The sequence below is a fragment of the Amblyraja radiata genome, chromosome 31 (genome assembly GCF_010909765.2).
Source record: "Amblyraja radiata isolate CabotCenter1 chromosome 31, sAmbRad1.1.pri, whole genome shotgun sequence".
NCBI lineage: Eukaryota > Metazoa > Chordata > Chondrichthyes > Rajiformes > Rajidae > Amblyraja > Amblyraja radiata.
This window is the reverse complement of record NC_045986.1, coordinates 23,894,748-23,917,088: the sequence shown is the minus strand read 5'-3', so window position 1 is coordinate 23,917,088 and position 22,341 is coordinate 23,894,748. Positions and strand designations below refer to the sequence as shown.

Here is a 22,341-nt window from a genome sequence, read left to right as displayed (position 1 = left end):
CTTGTCCTCTCCGCAATTCCCACCAAGATATCTCCGGGAGGAAAGCGCGCACAGTCTGCTGAACGTTCCCCCATCTTCACATTGTGGGCATGTTGAGTGTAGATGACTCTGGATCAGAATAACTGCGATTATTCAGCGCTCTCAAACATTCTAAACAGAGGGTTATTGTGCTGGGCTCCCCACTGAGAAGTCGACTGAAGACTCGCTAATGACTGCACAAAGACTATCAGGCCATGCTGTGACAATTTCACACGCAGACGCCCTGATCCTCTACACCGCACCAAGGTTTGCTGAACACAGGTGACCTGGGATGTCTCGGGAACATGTCGAGCGGTTGGTTGTCTTTGCAACCTGACCCTCATCCTCCCCATCACGAGCCTCAGTGAAGGGCGATCGGCAACACTTCACCCCAATTAGAGGCAGCCCTTCCCCCAGTGCGGCTTGGCGTACACTGAGCTCCCTCAGCCCTGCTTGTAAAGATGTCAGAGCTGATGGCCTCCTGCTGGCAGGCCGTGTGGAAGAATGTCACTCTGCTTGTTTGTGCCAGCTGGCTGGACAATGGGTTCAGAGACTTAAGTGGCTGGCAATCGCCGCAAACACATCAACTGTGTCAGTCAAAGGCACTGATGAAAAATAATGATCGCTGGTTGGGTTCGAACCAGACCCTGAGCTCAGATATCGTGCTGCATGACATCGGTTTTATCCATGTGATGATTTTTCCACACGTCGGTAGTCGTTGTTGGCTCAAGAGTAACTTGAGAGGGGAACTTGGTAACTCGGGAGAGGAACTTGGTAACTCGGGAGAGGAACTTGGTACATCGCAGAAATGAGAAGTAAACGGCAAACTTAGACATACACGTGGGAACTCGTTTAAACTCGTGAACATAAACTTGGAATCTCGTAGACAACCACGAGTTTGATTTTTTCTTTTCTCGGGATCACTCGTGGGTGGACTCGCACCGTGAGACAGGGCCATAAGTCTCCCCCTTCGAAGGAGGGGCGACTCTGATCCGGACCCCGCTTTGAGTTGGGGAACTTGACCTGGTGGAGTCTAGCTCTGGGCACCAGTGATTGGGATATCCCCACCCTCCACCCACTCTCCACCCCCCTCCCTGTCATCCTATGGAACATGTGGTCGCACTTCTTGAGGTGGAAAGAATGGTGGAAACAGGGCCGCGATGTGAACACCCTTTCCTCGACCCCCATGTGGAGAGATAAAGAACAATGAATGAAAGATATCCAAAAAAGTAACGAGGATGAAGGGAAAAGGCCATTGTAAGCTGTTTGTAGAGTGAAAATGAGAAGCTTGGGTGGGGGAGGGATAGAGAGGGAGGGTATGCCGGGGCTATCTGAAGTGAGGGAAATCAATATTCATACCACTGGTACGAAGCTGCCCAAGCGAAATATGAGATGCTGTTCCTCCAATTTGCGTATAGCCTCACTCTGACAATAAACACAATATGATGGACTAGATCAGTGGGTCAGGCAGCATCTCTGGAGAGAAGGCATAGGTGACGTTTCGTGTTGGAATCCTCCCTCATCAGCATCTTGTTCAGTCTGAAGAAGGATTCCAACCTGAAAGATCACCCATTCCCTTCTCTCCAGAGATGCTGCCTGACCTGCTGAGCATTTTGTGTCTATCTTTGATGTAAACCAGCACCTGCAGTTCCTTCCTACACGGAATATTCGTAAATGCTAGTTCTCTGGACTTTGTCCTTTGTTGATAGTTGCCCTGAGATGGGGTTGCCCTGTTTGTTGGACCCACTCACATTGTCACTGCCCCAAGTCACTCATTGGATCATCTGGTGACGGTGTAGAGTTACTGACAACGTTGCAGCAGGACTGAAGTCGGTCGTTGGCCCAGCTCGGTCGAGGTTGCCAGGTCTCCTGGCGTGATCAATGAGATTTTAACACCAGATGGAACCATGTAGTTTGTTTTGTGATTGAAACCTGATCCGCTTGAAGTCCTGAAAGCAAAGTTTAGTTCAAGCTGTTTTTGAACAGCGCTAAAGAAACAATTAAAGGACTATTACTTCTTTTAACATTCACCTTTTTTCCCCGACGTGTTTAGATTGTCAAACGGAAGAAGTACTTCAGGAGGGAATGAAAACATAGAAACATAGAAACATAGAAAATACGTGCAGGAGTAGGCCATTCGGCCCTTCGAGCCTGCACCGCCATTCAATATGATCATGGCTGATCATCCAATCCAGAAAAACTTCAGGGAAAATAAAAATAAATAGAGGAAACAGTTGTAAATCCCAGAAAATGAACTGCATCTCAGGAGCAGCTGTTGAGAGAAGTTTGGTGTTTTTTCTTTTCAAAAGTTGCCCATTTCTATTGCGCCAGAATGCTGTAGAAAGTGCAATGAATGAGAACCCTGTGTCGGCAAGAGGAGGATATCTTTCCTGTTGACAAAGTTGAGACGCTGGGTCGAATAGACCCTCTGTGATCAATCATTAGATAGATGCTCAGTGTCCTTTGCTCATGGTTCCCATGCCAACCACCATTTGTGGCCTGTGGCAGCTTTGTAAACTTTGCCTCGCTCACATCCAGTGAGTTGGATTTGTTCAGACTGGGGTCATTATGGTGCAACACTTCACTGGAGATTTCTCTTTTCAAGCATTCTTTCTCTTTTTTGTTGGCAAGTTTCCACCTCATCCCCCAACCGGCTCCTCCTCCTCCTCCTCCTCCACTTCCCTTGCTCTCTGCAGCTTGGAAAGATGCGCTATAATCCCTCGTGCGTTCAGTAGTGCCAGACCAACCATGGACCTCCCTGATTCTGAAATGGCCACTCACTCTTCACACTCATAGAAAGCAGCATCAAAGTAGACAATTCATATCAAAGGTAAAATGAAACAGAAACAGGAAGGAGCAATGATAAAAAACCTGCTGGAGATGGTGGAATCCCGCAGTGTGGAGAGAGATTGAGATTACTTTACAGGTTATGGCCGTTCGTTAAAATTGCTTTTGCAAATGTTCGTTGCTGGGAGATTTAGGGGCAAATCTATCTCCTTGAAGGAATGTTATCGCAGTGCTGATGGTGGAACATTAACTAATCTTGGATTCCCTACCACACGAGTTCTCATTCCATATTGCAAGTTGGGGTTGTGTTTATTTTCAGAAGCACAGGTACAACGAATATTTTGCTTACAGCGGCATCACAAGCACACAGACTCCCATATCTCTTTCTTACCCCTTATCTTTCCACTATCTATCTAACCCCTCCTTTACTTTTGATTTCCAACCCCAATAGAATAAAATGATGAAAGACGTGTGATCGGTATTTCCATGCAGTAAACTAGGGTACGGTCCTGATATTCCAACCCAATCTCATTGCAGAAATTGGACTTTTCCCACTGTGAACTGTGATGCTACAATGCTGAGAAACTATATTTTGCATGTTATCTTTCTCTTCTCTACCTTCTTTTCACTCTCCCTTTTGTACTTGTGTTTGGCCTGATATATATAGAATCGTATATAGTGTAGGGCGGAACTGCAGGTGCGGGTTTAACTCGAAGACATACATACAAAGTTAGAGTAACTCAGCGGGTCAGGCAGCATCTCTGGAGAAAAGGAACAGGTTTCGGGTCGAGGACTTTCCTCAGTCTGAAGAAGAGTCTCGACCTGAAACATCATCTATTCCTTTTCTCCAGAGATGTTTTCTGACCTACTGAGTTACCCCAGCTTTTTGTGTCCATCTTCGTGTTAATCCGATCTGAATCAGTCTGATGAAGGGTCTCTGCCCAAAATGTCACCAATTCCTTTTCTCCAGTGATGCTGCCTGACCCACAGAGTTACCCCAGCTTTTTGTGGCCTTTTTGTATTCACGTCCAGTACCATCTGTTTTTCATCGGAGAGCATGCAAACAAAAGCTATTCACTGTATCTCGGCACACGTGATAATAATTGACCTGAACCTAATAAGATTCGACACATCATGTACGTCCAAGTTGCTCGAATTTCTTATTCCGTTGTCAGTACACAGGACAATTGAACACTCTTGGCTCTTGGTGTTGACAAGATCTCTGCCTCAATATGAGCTACAGATGTTACAATCCTTTGTATAAACAACAGCTGCGTTCTGTCCTGAGCACTCTGCGAACGCACATTTTTACATCAGTGCTCCGACGCGCTATTCTCCTTGACCACACGAGGATCTGTGTCCAGAAACATTAACTCTGTTTCCCTGTCCACAGAAGCTGCCTGACTTGCTGAGTGGCTCCAACACCCTACACAAGGACCCAGCAAGTATTTAACAAAGCACATGTTAGCTTGGGTTGTATCACGAGGGGAATCCGAGTGCAAAAGTTGGCATCTGGAGGCTCTGGAGCAATCTGTGCAGTTCTAGTCTATACAACTCGGGAGGAAATCCTTAACCTGGATGACAGGGCAGTGAGCATTCATGATGGGGATTGTTGAGATAAGGGCCTGATCTACAAGGGGTGATTGAACAGGATAATCTGACATCTGTGTTGAGAATCTAAGACATAGGGGCGTCAGCAGACCATGAATCCACCTGAACTTGCGTTGCCATTTGATAAGCTAATGGCTGACCTTCTACCTAAAGCCCACTTTATACCCGATCCCCGCATCCCTTTGTTTCCTGCAGTGTCTTAAACTGCCCATCTCAGCCTTGACAATGGATAGTGATGGAGCATCACTGAGAGAGTCAATAATTCCAAAAACCCTCCACCATCTGAATGAAGACACCCGAAAGCAACGACCCCTTATTCTGCAACTAGCCCCCCTCCTAGTTCTGGATTCCTTGTCCTGTGGATCTCCCAGTTTCTACCTGTTAATCCCACTCAGTATCTGGTAAAGAGTTTGACACTGAAGTTAGCTGCCACACTTTAACTCTAGGACGCCCGTGCCTGTAGAATCACTCCAGTCTTCATCTCAACTCTGCCCATCACCCAGGCAACGACTTCCTTCCTATCTAAGTTGCAAAGACCAGAACTGCACACATGCAGCCTCATCAACTCTCTGCAGAGTATCGAAAGATTTGCCTACTCTAACTCTCCTTATAATAAAAACCAAATTATCACCTGATTGCTTAGTTTACTTTAAAGATACAGCGCGGAAACAGGCCGAGTACGCACCGACCAGCGATCCCCGCACACCAACACTATCTTACACACCCTGGGGACAATTTACATTTATACCAAGCCAATTAACTTACAAACAACCTGTGAAGTGTTGGAGGAAACCGAAGATCTCGGAGTAAACCCACGCGGTGGGAGAACGTACAAACTCCGTACAAACAACACCCATAGTTGGGATGGACCCCGAGTCTCCGGAGCTGCATGCGTGGTAAGGCAGCAGGGTCTGTCCCACTTGGGCGACATTTTAGGCAACAGCCTAAAAAGAGGTGGTCGGGTCGTGACACGTGGTGACGCATGTAGTGATGCGCGGTAACGTGCGGTGTCTCCCTGGCGCCCCAGGATTTTGGAATGTTCAAAATCCTCGCTCGACATCTGCGTGGCTTATCATGTCGTGCGCCCTTTCGCACAATGACGTACGGGTGACATGTGGTGACGCACGGTGCTGTGTGCCCTGACCCATGGTGACGTGTGGAAATTGGTGAAGCGGAGTGACATACCTTGACGTCATTGCCCGTAAAATCACAAAATGGGACAGGCCCTTAAGGCGGCAACTCTACCTCTGTGCCATCCTGCCACCCTTTATTGTTTGCTGTATCTTGTGTATTTTCTGGAGTTTACGCACCAGCACCATCCCTCTGAAGATCAACTTTTCCAGCCCCTGATTTTTCCTTGTTTTAAAAATAAACTCCTGATTTTTCTATCTTCCAAAGATGAATAACTTCATGTTTGATGTTTGTGTTTCCAAAGATGCCTCCCTGAATGACCAAGTATTTCCCGCATTTCCTATTTTAATTAGAGTCTTCAATGTGGAGTCAAATCAGGCGTTGTACAAAAGCAACAGAACTTCCAAACGTTTGATTCCAATCCTCTAGTTATAAAGAGCAACATGCCATTGTCATATTAAATATTTACACCTATCCATTAAATTTTAATGATATATACAGTATACATGGACCCCCTGTAGCCCCCGCCAACGCTTCTAACATTGCACTCGTGAGCACTTAAGCATTCTAATTAAACACCTTGTACCTGACCTAACATTTCCTTACATATTGAATAATTTTACTGTAATTCTACCCATTCATTTAACCGGTTAATACATAATTTATTGCTACCTATGCCACTTATAATTCCACCTTCCTTTACGTCACCTTCAAATTTGGAAAGAGGAGGAAAAACTATAACTTACTGCGCCTTGATCTAAGCCATTTGTTGTGAAAGGTGGCAGCCCAGAAGAAATTCGGCTGGGGAGGCTGTCAATGGATATTTTTAAGGTGGAGATTGATAGATTCTTGATTATAGACAATAGACAATAGGTGCAGGAGTAGGCCATTCGGCCCTTCGAGCCAGCACCGCCATTCAATGTGATCATCATGGCTGATCATCCCCACTCAGTATTCCATTCCTGCCTTCTCCCCATACACCCTGACTCCGCTATCTTTAAGAGCCCTATCTAGCTCTCGCTTGAAAGTACCCAGAGGATCGGCCTCCACCACCCTCTGAGGCAGAGAATTCCACAGACTTACAACTCTCCGTGAGAAAAAGTGGTTCCTCGTCTCCGTTCTAAATGGCTTACCCCTTATTCTTAAACTGTGTCCCCTGGTTCTGGACTCCCCCAACATCGGGAACATGTTTCCTGCCTCTAGCATGTCCAAACCCTTAATAATCTTATATGTTTCAATAAGATAACCTCTCATCCTTCTAAACTCCAGAGTATACAAGCCCAGTACGGATGTTAGGGGTTATGGGGAGAAGGTAGGAGAATGAGGTTGAGAGGGAAAGACAGATCAACCATGATTGAATGATGGCATAGACTTGATGGGCCTAATGGCCTAATTCTGCTCCTATATCTTATGAACTTATGAGGAGTAAAAACAAGGAGCATTAGACGTTGCTTCACACAAAATGACACAAAGTGCTGGAGTAACTCAGCGGGTCTGGCAGCATTTCTGGAGAACATGGATAGGTTGTGTTTCTGAAGAACGGTCCTGACCCTAAGCCTCACCTATCCATGTTCTCCGGAGTTGCAGCCTGACCTGCTGAGTTACACCAGCACTTTGTGTCCTTTTGTGTTGACGACTATCTAGCCAGGAATCCTTTTTCAGAATGAGGAGACCCTTTAAAACTTCACCAGAAATGAAGAGATCAGTCCTTGATGGAAAGGTGGAGGAGCGACGATTGGATGGTGGAGTTGACTTGATGGGGCCAAACTGGGTCATTCTGCTCCTTATGAAGCACCAGTCGGGTGCCATAAGAAACATAGGTAAATGCGAAACCCCTATTCAGTTTTTTCTGCGCCCTGGCCTACAACTAGTTTGCCTCTGCACATGAGCTTTAACTTTGGTCAACGCCTCCTATTAAATGCCTTTGGGAGGTTCATACAAGTGCCTATCCTCTATCACCTCCTCAAAAAATTCTATCCATTTCATTAGGCATGACCATCCCTTTGCAAATCTAATATGCTTACATCTAATCAATTCCCACAGTCTTTAATTCCATTCATTTATCTAGCTGATCTATAATTCCCTGACCATATTATTAACATTATCAGTTCCATTGCTTCAAACCACATTTTTCTAAATTAGTCTATTAAAGATTTTTGTTCCGATTTTGATATTCATTGCAAGCTGCCATTTATATTTAATTCTGTGGTATTTCTTGTACTCCTCATGGGCTTTGCAGTACATCTGATTTTGTGTTATCTGTTACCTCTGTTGGTGCTTTTTTAATCTTCACATCCTCTTGCTTCTAAAAGATACGGCTGTCCCATGTTAAGTATGTGCAGCCTGGGTGATTGTTTAGGTGAACACCAATGCTCAGTCCGCCTTGGCCTACACGATCTCCCAGTTGCCAAATATTTAAACTCCCCTTCCCATTCCCACACTGACCTTTCAGTCCTGGGCCTCCTCCACTGTCAGAGTGAGGCCAACACAAATTGGAAGAACAGCACCTCAGATTTTGCTTGGGCAGCTTACACCCCAGCAGTATGAACATTGTCTTCTCTAACTTCAATTACCCTTGCATTACCTCCCTCTCTCTCCCCCCACCCTTGTTGTCCTGCTAGTTCCACTGTTTATAAAAACCTGGGTGCAACATAATTTCCTCAAACTCAACAGCGATAAGACAGAATTCCTCCTCATAGGCTCCAAAGCCACACTCAGCAAAATCAATAACCCCACTCTCACCATCGATGGCACCACTGTCTCCCCATCTCCCCAGGCCCGCAACCTTGGCGTGATCTTTGATTCCACCCTCTCCCTTGAGCCTCACATCCGCCATGTCATTAAAACCTCCTTCTTTCATCTCTGCCACAACGCCAAACTCAGACCCTCTCTCACACCGCCTGCTGCTGAAAGACTCATCCATGCCTTCATCTCCTCCCGACTGGACTATTGCAACTCACTTCTCCTTGGCATCAGCTCCACCTACATCAACCGACTCCAACTGGTCCAGAACGCAGCCGCCCGACTCATCACCCACACCAAATCCTGGCATCACATCACTCCAGTCCTCAAAAAACTTCACTGGCTTCCCATCTCCCACCGGATCACCTACAAAATCCTGGTCCTCACCTACAAAGCCCTCCACCATCTGGCCCCCCCATATCTCACTGACCTCCTCTCCCCCTACCAACCCTCACGGTCCCTCAGATCCACATCAGCCGGTCTCCTCTCCATCCACAAGTCCAACCTCCGCAGTTTTGGGGACAGAGCCTTCTCCAGGGCAGCTCCCAGGCTCTGGAACTCCCTCCCCCAACTGATCCGCAATTCCGTGTCCCTCACCATCTTCCAGTCCTGCCTCAAGACCCATCTCTTCACCACTGCCTATCCATAGCCCCACGTCCCCGTCCCTTTTCATCTGTGCATTAATTGCTTCATACTGTGTTTTGTATTGAATTCTGTCTTTACTTTGTGTACTAGTCATGCCTCTACTATTTATTTCATTCCCCTTACATGTTTTTCCTCTACATGCTAAATTTTTGTAAGGTGTCCTTGAGACTCTTGAAAGGCGCCCATAAATAAAATTTATTATTATTATTATTATTATTATTATATATCCCTTCGTTATCACCTCTTTCACAGTCAACAATGGATCATTGTGGGCTCCACCATTCCTTGGTGATCAGTGCCGGCTCCGATTTGGTTTGAACCTTTTCATACCTCTAGTCTCCCTCTCCCCTGACTCTCAGTCAGAAGAAGGGTCTTGACCTGAAACATCACCTATTCCTTTTCCCTGGAGATGCTGCCTGACCCGCTGAGTTACTCCAGCAATTTATGCATCTATCTTCGGTGTAAACCAGCATCTGCGGTTCCTTCCTACACGTTAAGTCTGTGTTGTTGGGTGAGTGTGGGGCATCTCCACAACCAACCTTAAACAAGGACAATTACAGCAAACCAATACATTTTATTAGATTGATATAATATTTCAATTACAAATAGTTTTCAAAATCTCGGATGCTGCAGAATTATCAAAGTAGATACATATTTTTATCCTGTAGTTTTTTGCAATGTGGACATTTGACATTCACATCCCTCATTAATGTACATGGAAGATACTGTGTTTCATATGAAATATTACATCCAAGATATCTGGAAACAAAACATTCTCATTTCATTTGCTGAAACATTCAATTATTACTTTTGAATAGACACATTAAAAACAAACAAATAAAATTAAAAATATTTCCAGTGTACATGGTTCCTTCAACCATTTGTTTTTGTGTGAAAAGCTTAAATATTAACAATATGTAAAACCTCTGGTTGAAACGAAATCTCATGCATGGGGCCAGTCACTGAGTTACTGAAGGTCACAGCAGCAAACTATACTCGAACAATTGAATAGGTGGACATTTTTGTTGGAATTGGTTACTGAATTAAAACATTCATCAATTTCTGCGCTCTGCGATTTTGCTCATTCCTGTAGAGCAAGATTATATGTGATGTCATATGTGAATCATTGACATCAGTGGGGTGGGGGGGAATGTGACATGTACACTGATGCATCCCCTGGGGACCTTGGGTATCTGTGAGATCTTTGGAGGTGCAGATGAGGTGAGCATTGATTGAGAACATCATCCCTTCTTGCTGGATGGAGCAACAGGAAGGTACACTGGAAGGTACAGCAAAGCCATAAGGTATTGTCCCAGGAGAGAGGATGAGGGGTGACCAGCCAAAATATTTTAATATTATGAATCGGATAAACTATTTGCAGGAATCACGAGTCCTGCCTTATTGCAAGTAATAAATCCAAAGGGGGATTAATGGGAAAATATCCTTTAAAAAAAATCAAGAGGAATGTGTGTGAAATGGTGGAGTAACTCAGCGGGGCAGGCAGCAGAGGAATCTCCAGAGATGTTACTGAGTTACTCCAGCATTTTGTGTCTTCCTTCGATTTAAACCAACATCTGCAGTTCTTTCTTACACTGAATGGAGGGAGTTTGGGTTGGAATGTTGCTGGTCAGCTGGATGGGTAGATGGGGGAGAGCAGGATGGGTGGGATTGGCAGGAGGGCCCCCACCAGAGTCTGGGAAGCCTGATTCATGCCTCATATATTCTTCGCAGGGTTTCTCCATTCAACAGTCACTGTGCACAGACATCCTGTGGTCTCAGCTTTGGCTGCGATTTCTTTGCCAGTCTCCCCAGCTAATGTTCGCAATGTTCCGAGACCTCTACTCTCTTCCGAGACAATCCCATTGGCTCCTACCAGTGGCTGGGCCTTCAAATTCCCGGGATTTCCTTCGTCAACCTGACCACAGTTAAGGAGCATGTTCAGCACGCCCTTGTTGGCCAAGCTTTGTACGTCTGACTGTCATCTGCTCATCTTCAGGTGAAATGCCTTGCCTTGTTCATAACTTCATGAGTCATAGGAGCAGATTAGGCCATTCGGCCCATCGAGTCTACTCCGCCATTCAACCGTCTGATCTATCTTACCCTCTCAACCCTATTCTCCCGCCTTCTCCCCATAACCCTTGATACCCTTACTAAATGTGTTCACAATGTGACGGAACCTCCATCAATGAAGCCTGGTGTAGCCATGGCTACTGGGTCCAGCAGATAGGAATGGATACGTTGATGATAACTGACATAGCAGCTGGTCACTGGCCACAGCCAGGCAAAGGAGGTTGAAAGCCAGTAACCTGTTGTAATGTATCCGTTGATAGGGAGTGGCTGAGTCATTGAACATGGAACAGTACGGTATAGGAACAGGCCCTTCGGCCCATAAAATCCGTGTTGAACATGATGCCAAAACTAATCACCTCTGCCTCCACCTGATCCATATTCCTTCATTCCCTGCACATCCATTTCCTATCTGAAAGCCTCTTCAACAAGGGCTGCATGATTGCTGCATCTCCTCAGCGTGTGCTGGGCCCATACATTGGGACAGAGGAACAGGGATCTCCTGGACTTGACCATCTCCCCACCATGCAGCAATGAGCAACTAAGCGTGGCTCAGACAGAACGTCTGCAGCTTCCTGGGGATCGCCAGCCTGATCCCTGATCCAAGCGAGAGGTCCAGAGGAGCCTCGCTTCACCTCCGGGAGGAGGTAGACAGTATCTGTTGTACTTCCAGGTTATGGTTCCCCACGCCCATTGATCCAGAGTGAGACATGGTTGAGCTTGGGATCATCTACCCTCTCTATAGAATGTTGATCGGACACCAGAACAAAGCTCTTAAAAATACCTGTACCAACGTTGCACCTTTCTCTAAGTGTTAGGACAACAAGTTCTCCAGGAAATGATTTCCACTAACATCTGAGGCTTCCACTGAAGGATCTGATGCCAGGCAATGTCAGGTGCCGGTATTTATAGTGGGCTTTCTCTGTCTGGTTCAGGATGGCTGACATTTGACCAATGACAATGATGGCTGATTTCCACATCTTCATCACTTTTATTCCAATTGCACATTGAAAAATTGTCAACTTTCGGGCAATTGTTGATGATGCTGAATGAACAGGAGTCAATGCAGTAAATAGAAATGATTTTGTCTGGTGGCAGGTTGTGTTCTGGAAAAGGGGGCAACCTTAAAATTGTTCGCAGGTTAGACCAAGAAGCATCGCTTCATGTAAAGGATTCAGGAACCTCTGCGGAGATTGGGTGGATCAAGTGAAACTTTCACAATGCCGGATCGATGGAGTTTTTTTTTGATACAGAAACAGCAGGTAACTAGAGGTAACTAGAGGTAACTAGAGGAACAAAATGTAATTGGGTGACAGTACAGGCTGAATGGGCCGAATGCCCATCCCTTACTCCGAATGTCCACAGGTAGAACTCTGAATGCAGCAGAACAGATGAGAAGGACTCTCTCTCTCTCGTCTCTTTTCCCCAAACCAGCACCTTAATTTCCCATCAGCCGACTCCACGGCTGACTTAGATTGGATTCTTGGTGAGCTCCACTAGATATCTCTAAGCAGCCTTCATGCATCAGCTTCCAGGAAGCATCAGCAGCCGAACGTTAACCAGAGTGTCCATGGAAACATCAGTCCCGCCACAGCTGCAAACAGAGAGGTGAATGCACTAACCAGCACAGCTGGAGCCAGCGCTGCTTTAAACCAAATCTCCACTGTGTGCTAAAACCACAAATCAAACACGGAAAAAACATGCAACATTAAAAATATTTTCGTTTTTGGAAGTATTCTTCATAAACACGACCGCACATTTATTAAATTTGTTGACTTTTCAAGGTTTTTTGGTGGTGTTTTGTTAAGAACAATCTCAAGAATTATATTTTAAATATAAACAGTAATATCGTGCAGAATTCTATTCACATAAGTGTACACAATTTAAAAAGATAATTGGAAACTTTTGTCAGTGATCAAATTGAGGTGGTGGGGAGGGGAGGTGGTGGTTGGGGTAGGGGTGGTTTTTGAGCAGGATGAACTTTGGGGGATTTAAGACATTGTGCCTGACCTCTGACTCAAGACTGAGCACCTAGTCACAGGACCCACAGTCACAGGACCCACGGCCCCAATGAAAGACCTCATGCTGGATTTGTTCTTAAAAGCCACGTTTATTTTCTCTCTTTCTTATTCCTCTCCTGTCTTCCTGCCTGTCTGTCTCTCTCCTCTATCTTTCTATCTCCCAGTGTCTGTCTTTTTCTTTCTTTCTTTCTTTCTCTCTCAGTTTCTCTCCTTCTTAGGTTATTGGTGTTATTGGAAAATTCTTTCGTCGAGGATGTGATTTTGTCTTCTTGGGAGGTGAGCTACTGGTAGGGATAAAGAGCAATAGAGGAGAGAGAAGCGAGAGATGGATGAGAGGGAAGTGAGGGGAGGGATGAGGGGAGGAGGGGGGTAGGGAGGAGTCTGGAGGAGGGGCGGGAGGGGGGAGGACGGGAGGGGAGGGAGGGGGTGGGGAGGGAGGGCGGGAGGAGGCGGAGCGAGAGATGGAGCGCGAGAGAGATAGAGAGCGAAGAGAGAGAGATCGAGTGCGAGAGAGAGAGAGCTATGAGGGAGCTCTATTCTCTTTTTTCTTCGTTCTGTCTTTCTTTCTTTTTTTTTTCTTGCTTTCTTTCTTCTTATCTTTCTTTCTTTCTCTCTCTCACTCCTCCCTCCTGACTCCGCCCTCCCTTCCTCCTCTCTCTGTGCTCCCATGTCTATGTGCAGCTTTTGGTGAACACTACCAAGAGTTGTTGAAGATAAAAGTTCCAATTTCCAGTTGCAAACGGTTTTGATTTGTGCAATGTTTGGCACGTTAAAAAAAAGTGCAACAAAACGAGAGCACGAATTCCAGCTTTGAAAACTTGGACCCATCGCTCTGGTCCTGGCCTTTTGGAGTGAAACAACTCGTTTTAAATCTACCGACAAGGCAGTGAGTGGGTTTAACGCCGGTGGGGTTTGCTCGTTTGAAGATGAGCGTTATAGTTTCAACATGAAGAAGACCTCGGCGTCGTTGCCATTGGCGGCTGGGACTTTGTCCATTGGGGTTGAGTCGGTGCAGATGCTTTTGGGGACGGAACATGCCCCCTCTGGGTTGCCCCTTTCCCCCAGCTGGTTGCCCCCCCCGGCATGTCCCTGCTCACTCAGCCGCCGCCGCGCCTCCGCCTGCCTCGCCCGGTTGGCGACGTATCGCACTCGGCTCTGACTCCTGGACGAGCAGCGGCGCAGGACCACGGGACTGCTCTCCCCATCCTCCCCCTCCCGCTGCCCCTCAGCCGTGGGAGAGCTGATGTCGTTCTCCCGCTCGAAGCTGGTGATCCTCTTCAGCTGCTCGGTCAGGTTGTCGTGAGCGGGCACCCTCCTGCCGGCGGCGGCGGCCCGGCGCTGCTCCCTCATGGGTCTGGAGATGAAGGTGCGGCTGATGCTCTTGTACTTGCTGTCGAAGCTGGCCACGATGTCCTCGGAGGTCAGGTCGCCCAGGCTCTTGGACTTGTCGCTGTTCAGCGCCGCCTTTGTGCACTGAGTCCTGGCCCTGGGCTGCACGGGTGAAGATGCCCGCTGGAGGCTCTCAATGTACAGCCTGCTCCAGCTGTGTCTCCTGGGGTTGGTGTGGACAGGAGGCGGCGAGGACTTGGACAAGGGCTTGGGCTGCAACTCATCCACGGGTTGCTGGTCGCCGTCGCGTCTCAGGTTTGGGTTGGACTTGCTCGTGTTGACCTTAGCCAACATCTCGTGTCCGGTGGTGGCCGATCGTGGCCGGGTCCGTGTGCGATTGTCCCCGGGGTCGCCCTGGCCGGCGCTCAGGTCGGACAGGCTGTTCCGCGCCAGGTTGGGCAGGGACAGGTCAATGACCGTGTCGTTGGAGGACATGCTGGAGGACGAGGACATGCTGTCCCGGTGGCTCTCGCCTTCCAGCTTGCACCAGATCCTGTCGTTGATGGTCACATCCGAGGACACCGCCGGCACCGGGGATGCGCGGAGCAGCAACAACGGTTGTGAACCTAGAATGAGGCGCCCGTCACAGCTCACACTTCGTACCACGTCCTGGGCAGCGATATCTCTCTGGATGAGGCAGCCGGCAACGCTGCTGTGATCACCGCCTTGTGTTACTCCGGCCACTGGACCAGGAGGTCCCGTTGTGGGTTTAGCCGCCTCTGTGTTGTCCGGCTTTTCACAAAGTGCTTCCAGTAGCGGAGGCTGGGCAGTGGGCAAAGCCCCAGCTTGGCCCGGGCCAACACTGGCCTGTCCGGCCCTCTCCTCCTTCGGGCCATCAGCGGCGTCTCTCGCATTTGGGGAAGGGCTGGGCGTGTTGGAGGAGAGATTGGCGGCGCCGTCCTCAGAGTCCTGGGGCAGACTTGATGTAGGAGCAGCGTGAGTGAGAGCCGGAGCGGCCACTGGCTTGGAGGCATCCACGCTGGTGACAACGGCTCCGTCTCCCGTCCGCTCCTCACTCGGGGCCGTTATCGCTCCGTTGTCAGCGGCCTGGACCTTCTGGGATCCTGGGCTTCCTGGAAGTGGATGTTGTGCTGAGTCGGCGGTTTCTTCTCTTGAGCTGCTCGCAGTAGATGAGGGGGTCGACGGGGAGTCAGTGCAAGGTTTATCCTCGGAATGCATAGATTCTTCAGTGATGGTTGCAAGACTGTGCATGGGAACGCTTGGAAGTGGATGTGAGAATGGCTGGACGCCTGCAGGAGGAAGAGGAGGAGACCATCAGAAACTATCGACTGACCCTCCCCCCCCCCCTTCCCCTTCCCCCCACCCCTCCCCATTCTACAGCCGGGGTGTGGGGTCAAAACAAGGAATGGAAGACAGCCAAAGCCGCAGCGCAAAGGGCGTCACTACATCTCGGGAGTGAGATACTTTGTCCACTGTCCTTCTTCTCAAGGCTTCACTCAGGCTTGGGCTTTGACGAGCTTATCGTACCCCAGCCCCGCACACCCCACTTCCACCTCCTCCCCAGTCTGAAGAAGGGTGCCGACCTGTAACGTCACCTACCCCCTGTCCTCCAGAGAGGCTGCCTGACCCACCGCGTTACCCCAGCACCATGTGTCTGCCTTCGGGTTTTGACACCAGGGAGGAGGTGGGTTCAGCATCAGCTGATGGACCACCCAGTGCCCGCTAATCCGGGCAGGATGAGTGCCTAACCGCGGGCACAAGTGTGGGAGGGCAAGTATTCCCTCCCTCCTGTCTTATAGAGTTCTGCGAGCGAGAGTGTAACCAGGCAGAGGTGGGCCATTCGCTGGGAATGCCAGTGCCACCGGCCCACGTCTCTGAAAGTGGCAGAGGGAGACATGCACCTTTACTTTGTCAGGAAGGAACTGCAAATGCTGGTTTACATTGAAGATAGACACAAAATGCTGGAGTAACTCAGCGGGACAGGCAGCATCTCTGGATGGAAGGAATGGGTGACGTTTTGGGTCGAGACCCTTCTTCAGACCGGGTCTCGACCCGAAAGGTCACCCATTCACCCATTCCTCCTCTCCAGAGATGCTTGTTGCCTGTCCCGCTGAGTTACTCCAGCATTTTGTGTCCATCTTACCTTGTCAGAGAATTGACAGCGGTGTTAACCTCCCTACACTCCCTGGCGGACCACACATCCACTGCCTCGACAATTCACTCCCTCCCTACCCAATAAACCTCGACATCAAAAAAAGTTGTTCCTTTTGTGGCTTAAATTACACACACCGTTGAAAAAACGCCGTGTTATTTTTGAAAGATATTGGCTCTGTTAAGGATCGTTCCTAAATCAATTACGTTGTCTCTTTCAATTTGAAAATGTCATTGATCTGGAGAAGTCTTCCCCTCAAGGTAGTTAATGAACTTTCAATAAACCAGCAAGCTATAGACACAGCCACTAATGATTTGTAACCACAATTGGGCTCCGGAGAAATTGAGACTTAATTTAACGCTGGTCGCGGCTCCCAGAATGGAGAACACAGAGCGCTCCAGTTGCACATTTCAATAGCACACACTGCACACATTCTACACCAACTCATCGTTATATGCCCCCAACGCCGTGCACTGCAACCTCAACACACACGCTGGAGCGGAGTACAGTCCAGCACTAACTCAGCGTACCCCAACACTGGCAGTGTGCCACCCGCAAACCCGACACAAACTAACGCTGCACAGCACACGGTGACACCGCCTATTGCAGTCACACAGCGACACAACACCATGCACCCATGCAACACTGCACTGCAACACTCTCCGACACGGTCAAACGGGAGGGAATACACCACTCTCGCTGTGGCATGGTTCAGCACTGCACAGCCCGCACAGCAAAGATAATGGTAAATCATCCTTGGTGCAAATGGACAGTGACAGAACCAGGGGGTTAAAGAGCAGTCTGCAGGGAATTAGCTGTGGAACGGGACTGTTGGAAATGCTCCAAGGCCCAGTATTGACCTCGTTCTGTATCAACTGGAAATCGCGCGGCAGTGCCATGCAGCACAGCGTGGTACAATTCAGCAAGCATGGTGCTTTGCAACACACAGCTTGGTGCAATGCAGTAAGCAATGGTATAATGCAGTAAGCACTGGTATAATGCAGCAAGAATGGTGCAATGCAGCAAGCAATGGTGCAATGCAGTAAGCAGTGATATAATGCAGTAAGCACTGGTATAATGCAGCAAGAATGGTGCAATGCATCAAGCAATGGTGCAATGCATCAAACAATGGTGCAATGCATCAAACAATGGTGCAATGCAGCACAACACATCGTGTTGCGATCGAGCAGGTCACGATGTGCACTGTTCATTGAAGCTTTCTCCTGAAATTGCTCAGCGCCATGACAAGATGATGCACGGGCTGATCACAAGGGAAACTGGGCAAATGGGATCTCAGTGAATGAGGACCCCAAATGATGACCAATGTGAGCTCGGAACCGAGAAGGAAAACAGAACGGTGGAAAGGGAGGATAATTAAATTCAGGGTACACAAAATTGCAGGAGGAACTCAGCGGGTGCAGCAGCATCTATGGAGCGAACATTCCAGTTTCCCTTGTGTACCTTCGATATTCCAGCATCTGCAGTTCCCTTTTGAATAATTAAATTCAGGTCAGGTATTCCCGAATGAATTGAAAGGGGAAAGAAAGGGGAGCTTGGATTATGAGGAAAATGGAAAGGAAATGCAGAATTACATCAGCGGTTTCATTTCTTTCACTGGACCAGTGGCATTGGTTGGTTATTCTGAAGAATTATCAGGCCAGAAAAGGAACTTATTAGAACTCCAACATTTTGCAGTGTATAAAATGAGCGAGTAATGTACACATCCAGCAGCTATTTAAAAGCAACACAGAGACCAAGGGGGAATGTTGCTTGTTGGAAGCAGGCAGCTACACCCTGGAGATTTGCAACTTGGTTCTCAGTACTCATCTCTTGGGCTTACAGATAATGAGTGTCCTAGCCATGCCCTATGCACACCATCATCAAAGTGGTCTGTTGCAAGATATACCAGGGCATCTTCCAGTAAGATTCACCCCAACACGGAACAGCCCAGATGGCAATTGCCATGCGTTTAACAATTGATATGCTCTGTGCATCGAAGCTGTGTGATCTGAGCTAAACCACTGCTCTGCTGTGCAGTAGACGGAGCCTCCTTTAATTAAGTTTACTCTGCATTGACTATTATTCAAATTGCTTGGCCGCGGGTCAACACAAAGGCCATGTATATTAGACCTGTCTGCTGTATCTACACCAGATGTCTTGAAGCTGGAACTTCATTTGTCCAACACTTACACGCGGTGGCTCCTCAACATTTCTGTTGTACCGCCTTATCAGACACTTGGAGCGATACGTGGATAGGACAGGTTTAGAGTGATATGGGCCAAATGCAGGCAAACGGGTCCAGCTTAGATGGGGCATCTTGGTTGGCATGGTATGGATGAATCTGTTTCCTTACTGTACGACTCTATGACTATCTGGGCACTAAATATTCTAAATCTTCAATGTGACTGGGGCACATTAGTATTTTGACTGATATGTAGAACTATGTCCCCTACGCGTAACCTTTTTGTGAAGAAATAATCTTGAAGTTTGCCTGCTGCTTGCCTTGGGATGATTCAGATAGAATCGATTGTTTTGTGTGCATGTCCTTTGCATTATTGTTTTGACCTTTATTGCTGAGGATTTCATGACGTTCCAACACAATTGTGGATGTTGACTGTGCTTGGCTATTCTGGACACGTGGATAAATCAGACTCTCACCTACAATGAGGATCACGGTGATCAGTGGTGTATGCGCATAATATGGTTGGATCTATCTGGAGGAGGCTCAGTCTACAGCACAGTACAGCAGTGCTTTAGCTCAGAACACTCAGCTTAGATGCGCAGAGTCTCTTGCCCAGAGTTGTGGAATCAAGAACCAGAGGATATAGATTGAAGGTGAGGGGGGGAAAGATTTGAGGGGTAACCTTTTCACACAAAGTGTGGTGGGTGTATGGAACGAGCTGCCGGAGGAGGTAGATGAGGCAGGTACTATCGGAACGTTTAAGAAACATTTAGATAGGTACGTGGATACGACAGGTTTAGAGAGATGTGGGCCAAAAGCAGGAAGGTGGAACGAGCGTAGATGGGACATGTTGGCCGGTGTGGGCAAGTTGGGCTGAGGGGCCTGTTTCCACGCTGTAAGGCTCGATGACACGTGTCCCAGCAAGCATCACCCCAGGGCCAAGCTGGCAACTAGTGGGATTAAGGCATCATAATGCACTAAAACAGCATCCCAAACTTTTGAATTTTAACAGGATGCACTACAGCTCAATAGTTAAAGGGAATGCAGACACACACACACACTTGTGCTCATATGCGACCATACACAAACAAACACAACACGTTCTCCCCCATTAAACATAATGGTGCAGTTGAACGAAACCTTCCACACAGAGGCAATATTGTATCTCTCTTTATCTACGTGGAACAGCTTCAACTGATCCAACACTATTGAGTTGAGCCAGGGACGAGGCTACTGATGGTTTGTGGTCTGTGTAACTGCCTCACGTTACTGCAGCGTTCTCTACACAGAAACTTTCATCAACAGCAACAACGATCTGGCCTCTATAAAGCATCTGCAATTCTGTGGTACCCAGAGGATTCCTTTGACTCTTTGATTCACTGAGTAACAACATTATTGTGATTGGTGAAATGTCAATAAGCACACACAGAAACTTGGAACATGCAGTCCAATTGAAATGCTTCATTGAAGATGTCATCCACAATACAATCCAATGTTTCAAATCAGATGGATTTAAATCAGAATATTTGGACACATATTGTTGGGATAAAAGTAGAACTGAGTTTCAGCAAAGATGTCCCAGTCATAGAATCTTGCAATAAAGTAGGGAGGCCATTCTGTCCATCGTGCTTGTACTGGTAACCTGATCCTGGGGCCTAACAGATGATGGGAGAGGATGCTGTGGCTAATGACTGCGGGAAGCCACTCCATTCTGAAAATAACATCATGATTGCTGGATCACGGACAACCCGGACAGCACTGAACACGACAAACACATCGAACAGCACCCGACCCTGGGCTCAGACAAAGGGGTGTCAGTTGTGGGGAACACAATGGTGTACTGTGCAGGCAGAGGGCCTGAATGTAACACACCTTACAATGAGACTGTATTACAGAGTCAAGATACGTTGACACAGATCTGTCACTAACTCTCCACAGACCCTCCGTCACAATGCGACTCTTGGGAACTTTTGCTGCTCACCGTGACTGCTGTGAGCTCCCACAATCACACTCTGACACAGAAACGGCTGTGGATCACTTTGGGCCTTGCTGAGTTTGGGACAGAAAAAATGCAAAGGCAAGCCATTCTTTGCTGCATTTACCTGATGAGGTCTGAAATACTTTGTAAACCTAAATATGTTTACAATTCTGGCTTCATTGACTGAAAGGAAATGGGAAAGGCACTGAGAGGGGGGATAGTTTGTGGGCCCATGGGAAAGGGCAGGGAATAGGACTGGTGGGTTTGCACGGCATCGATTCGATGGGCTGAATGGCTGCCTTCTGTGAATCCAAGTTCTTTCATAGGTCAGGCCCAGCGGTAGAGTTGCTGCCTTACAGCGCCAGAGACCCGAGTTCGATCCTGACTACGGGAGCTTGTCTGTACGTTCTCCCCGTGACCGGCGTGGATTTTCTCAGAGATCTTCGGTTTCCTCTCACACTCCAAAGACATGCAGGTTTATAGGTTATTTGGCTTGGCATAAAATGTAAATTGTCCCGAGTGTGTAGGATAGGGTTAGTGTGGGGGGATCGCTGGTCGGCGCGGACTTGGTCGGCCGAAGGGCCTGTTTCTGCACTGTATCTCTAACTAAATAATCACAGATCTTGATGCCATCTTTCCCCATCGCTTCTGGTTGGTCAGCTGAGGACAGACACAATGGTAGATGGGGTCAGAGGCTTACTAGAGAGCACGCCACTGTTGGACTCACACCACCTATTGAAGCTCTTGCATCCTGGAATGGGAAGGTTAAGGACGGGTTGTGTAGGAAGGAACTGCAGATGCTGGTTTAAACACAAAAAGCTGGAGTAACTCAGCGGGACAGGCAGCATCCCTGGAAAGAAGGAATGGGTGATGTTTCGGGTCGAGAGCCTTCTTCAGACTGACGGGTGGGTGGAGCAGATTGGGCATGAGCTTCCGAAATAAATGGGAATGCTGGGAAAACTCAGCAGTTGGGGTGAGACAGGGTTACCATTTGCACCAAACAACAACATGGATCAGAAGTCATCCACGTCTCTCCACAGATGCTGCCTGTCCTGCCTTGTCTATTTTTTTCTGCTTTTAGTCAGATTTGCAGCATGTGCAGTATGAGGGGGCATTGCAGTTGAGAATAGATGGTCAGGTCAGTCCTTTAGGACAGGGGAAGGGGAAAGCTCTGCACTTGGAGGGTGTGGATCGTCAGAATTCTGCTCCTCCGATGCTTGGTGGGATATCAAGGCTGTAACTGTGCGCACAGATTTTGACAGTCCTGCATCTGCTCCTCCGACTAATCTTCATTTGGTCGTGTTTTCCACAATCTCAAGGTGCTTCAAAGAACTTTACACCCGACAGAGTGCTCTTTATTGTGGTGATTCTGTTTGAAACAACAAACAGAGAAGTCCCACACAGAACTGTCCCACATACAGTACGGCCCCCCACACACAGAACGGTCCCCCACACAGAACGGTCCCACACACACAGAAAGGTCCCACACACAAATCAGAGTGCAACCAACTAAATAGAGTAACTAAGACTCCAGGGGCCCTGGTATTTATTATTAGTATATATACCCTTGCTGGGCACATCTTTTTGATTCAGTTATATTATTATTTACCAGGCAAGCATACAGTATGCCCTAATAAATGCTGTACCCAGGAGGTGT

At 47.8% G+C, this 22,341-nt stretch overlaps 1 protein-coding gene across 4 annotated transcripts in view; it reads right to left on the bottom strand.

Moving 5' to 3' along the window:
- Positions 1-13,666: 13,666 nt before the first annotated feature.
- The window catches only part of plch2 (phospholipase C eta 2), a 211,805-nt gene continuing 203,130 nt past the window's right edge, over positions 13,667-22,341 (bottom strand). For all 4 annotated transcript variants that reach the window (XM_033048120.1, XM_033048121.1, XM_033048122.1 and 1 more), the window contains one exon: positions 13,667-15,661. In XM_033048120.1, coding sequence (XP_032904011.1) covers positions 13,956-15,661 — 1,706 coding nt within the window. In that variant the 3' untranslated portion in view covers positions 13,667-13,955. The remainder of the gene's footprint in view (positions 15,662-22,341) is intronic.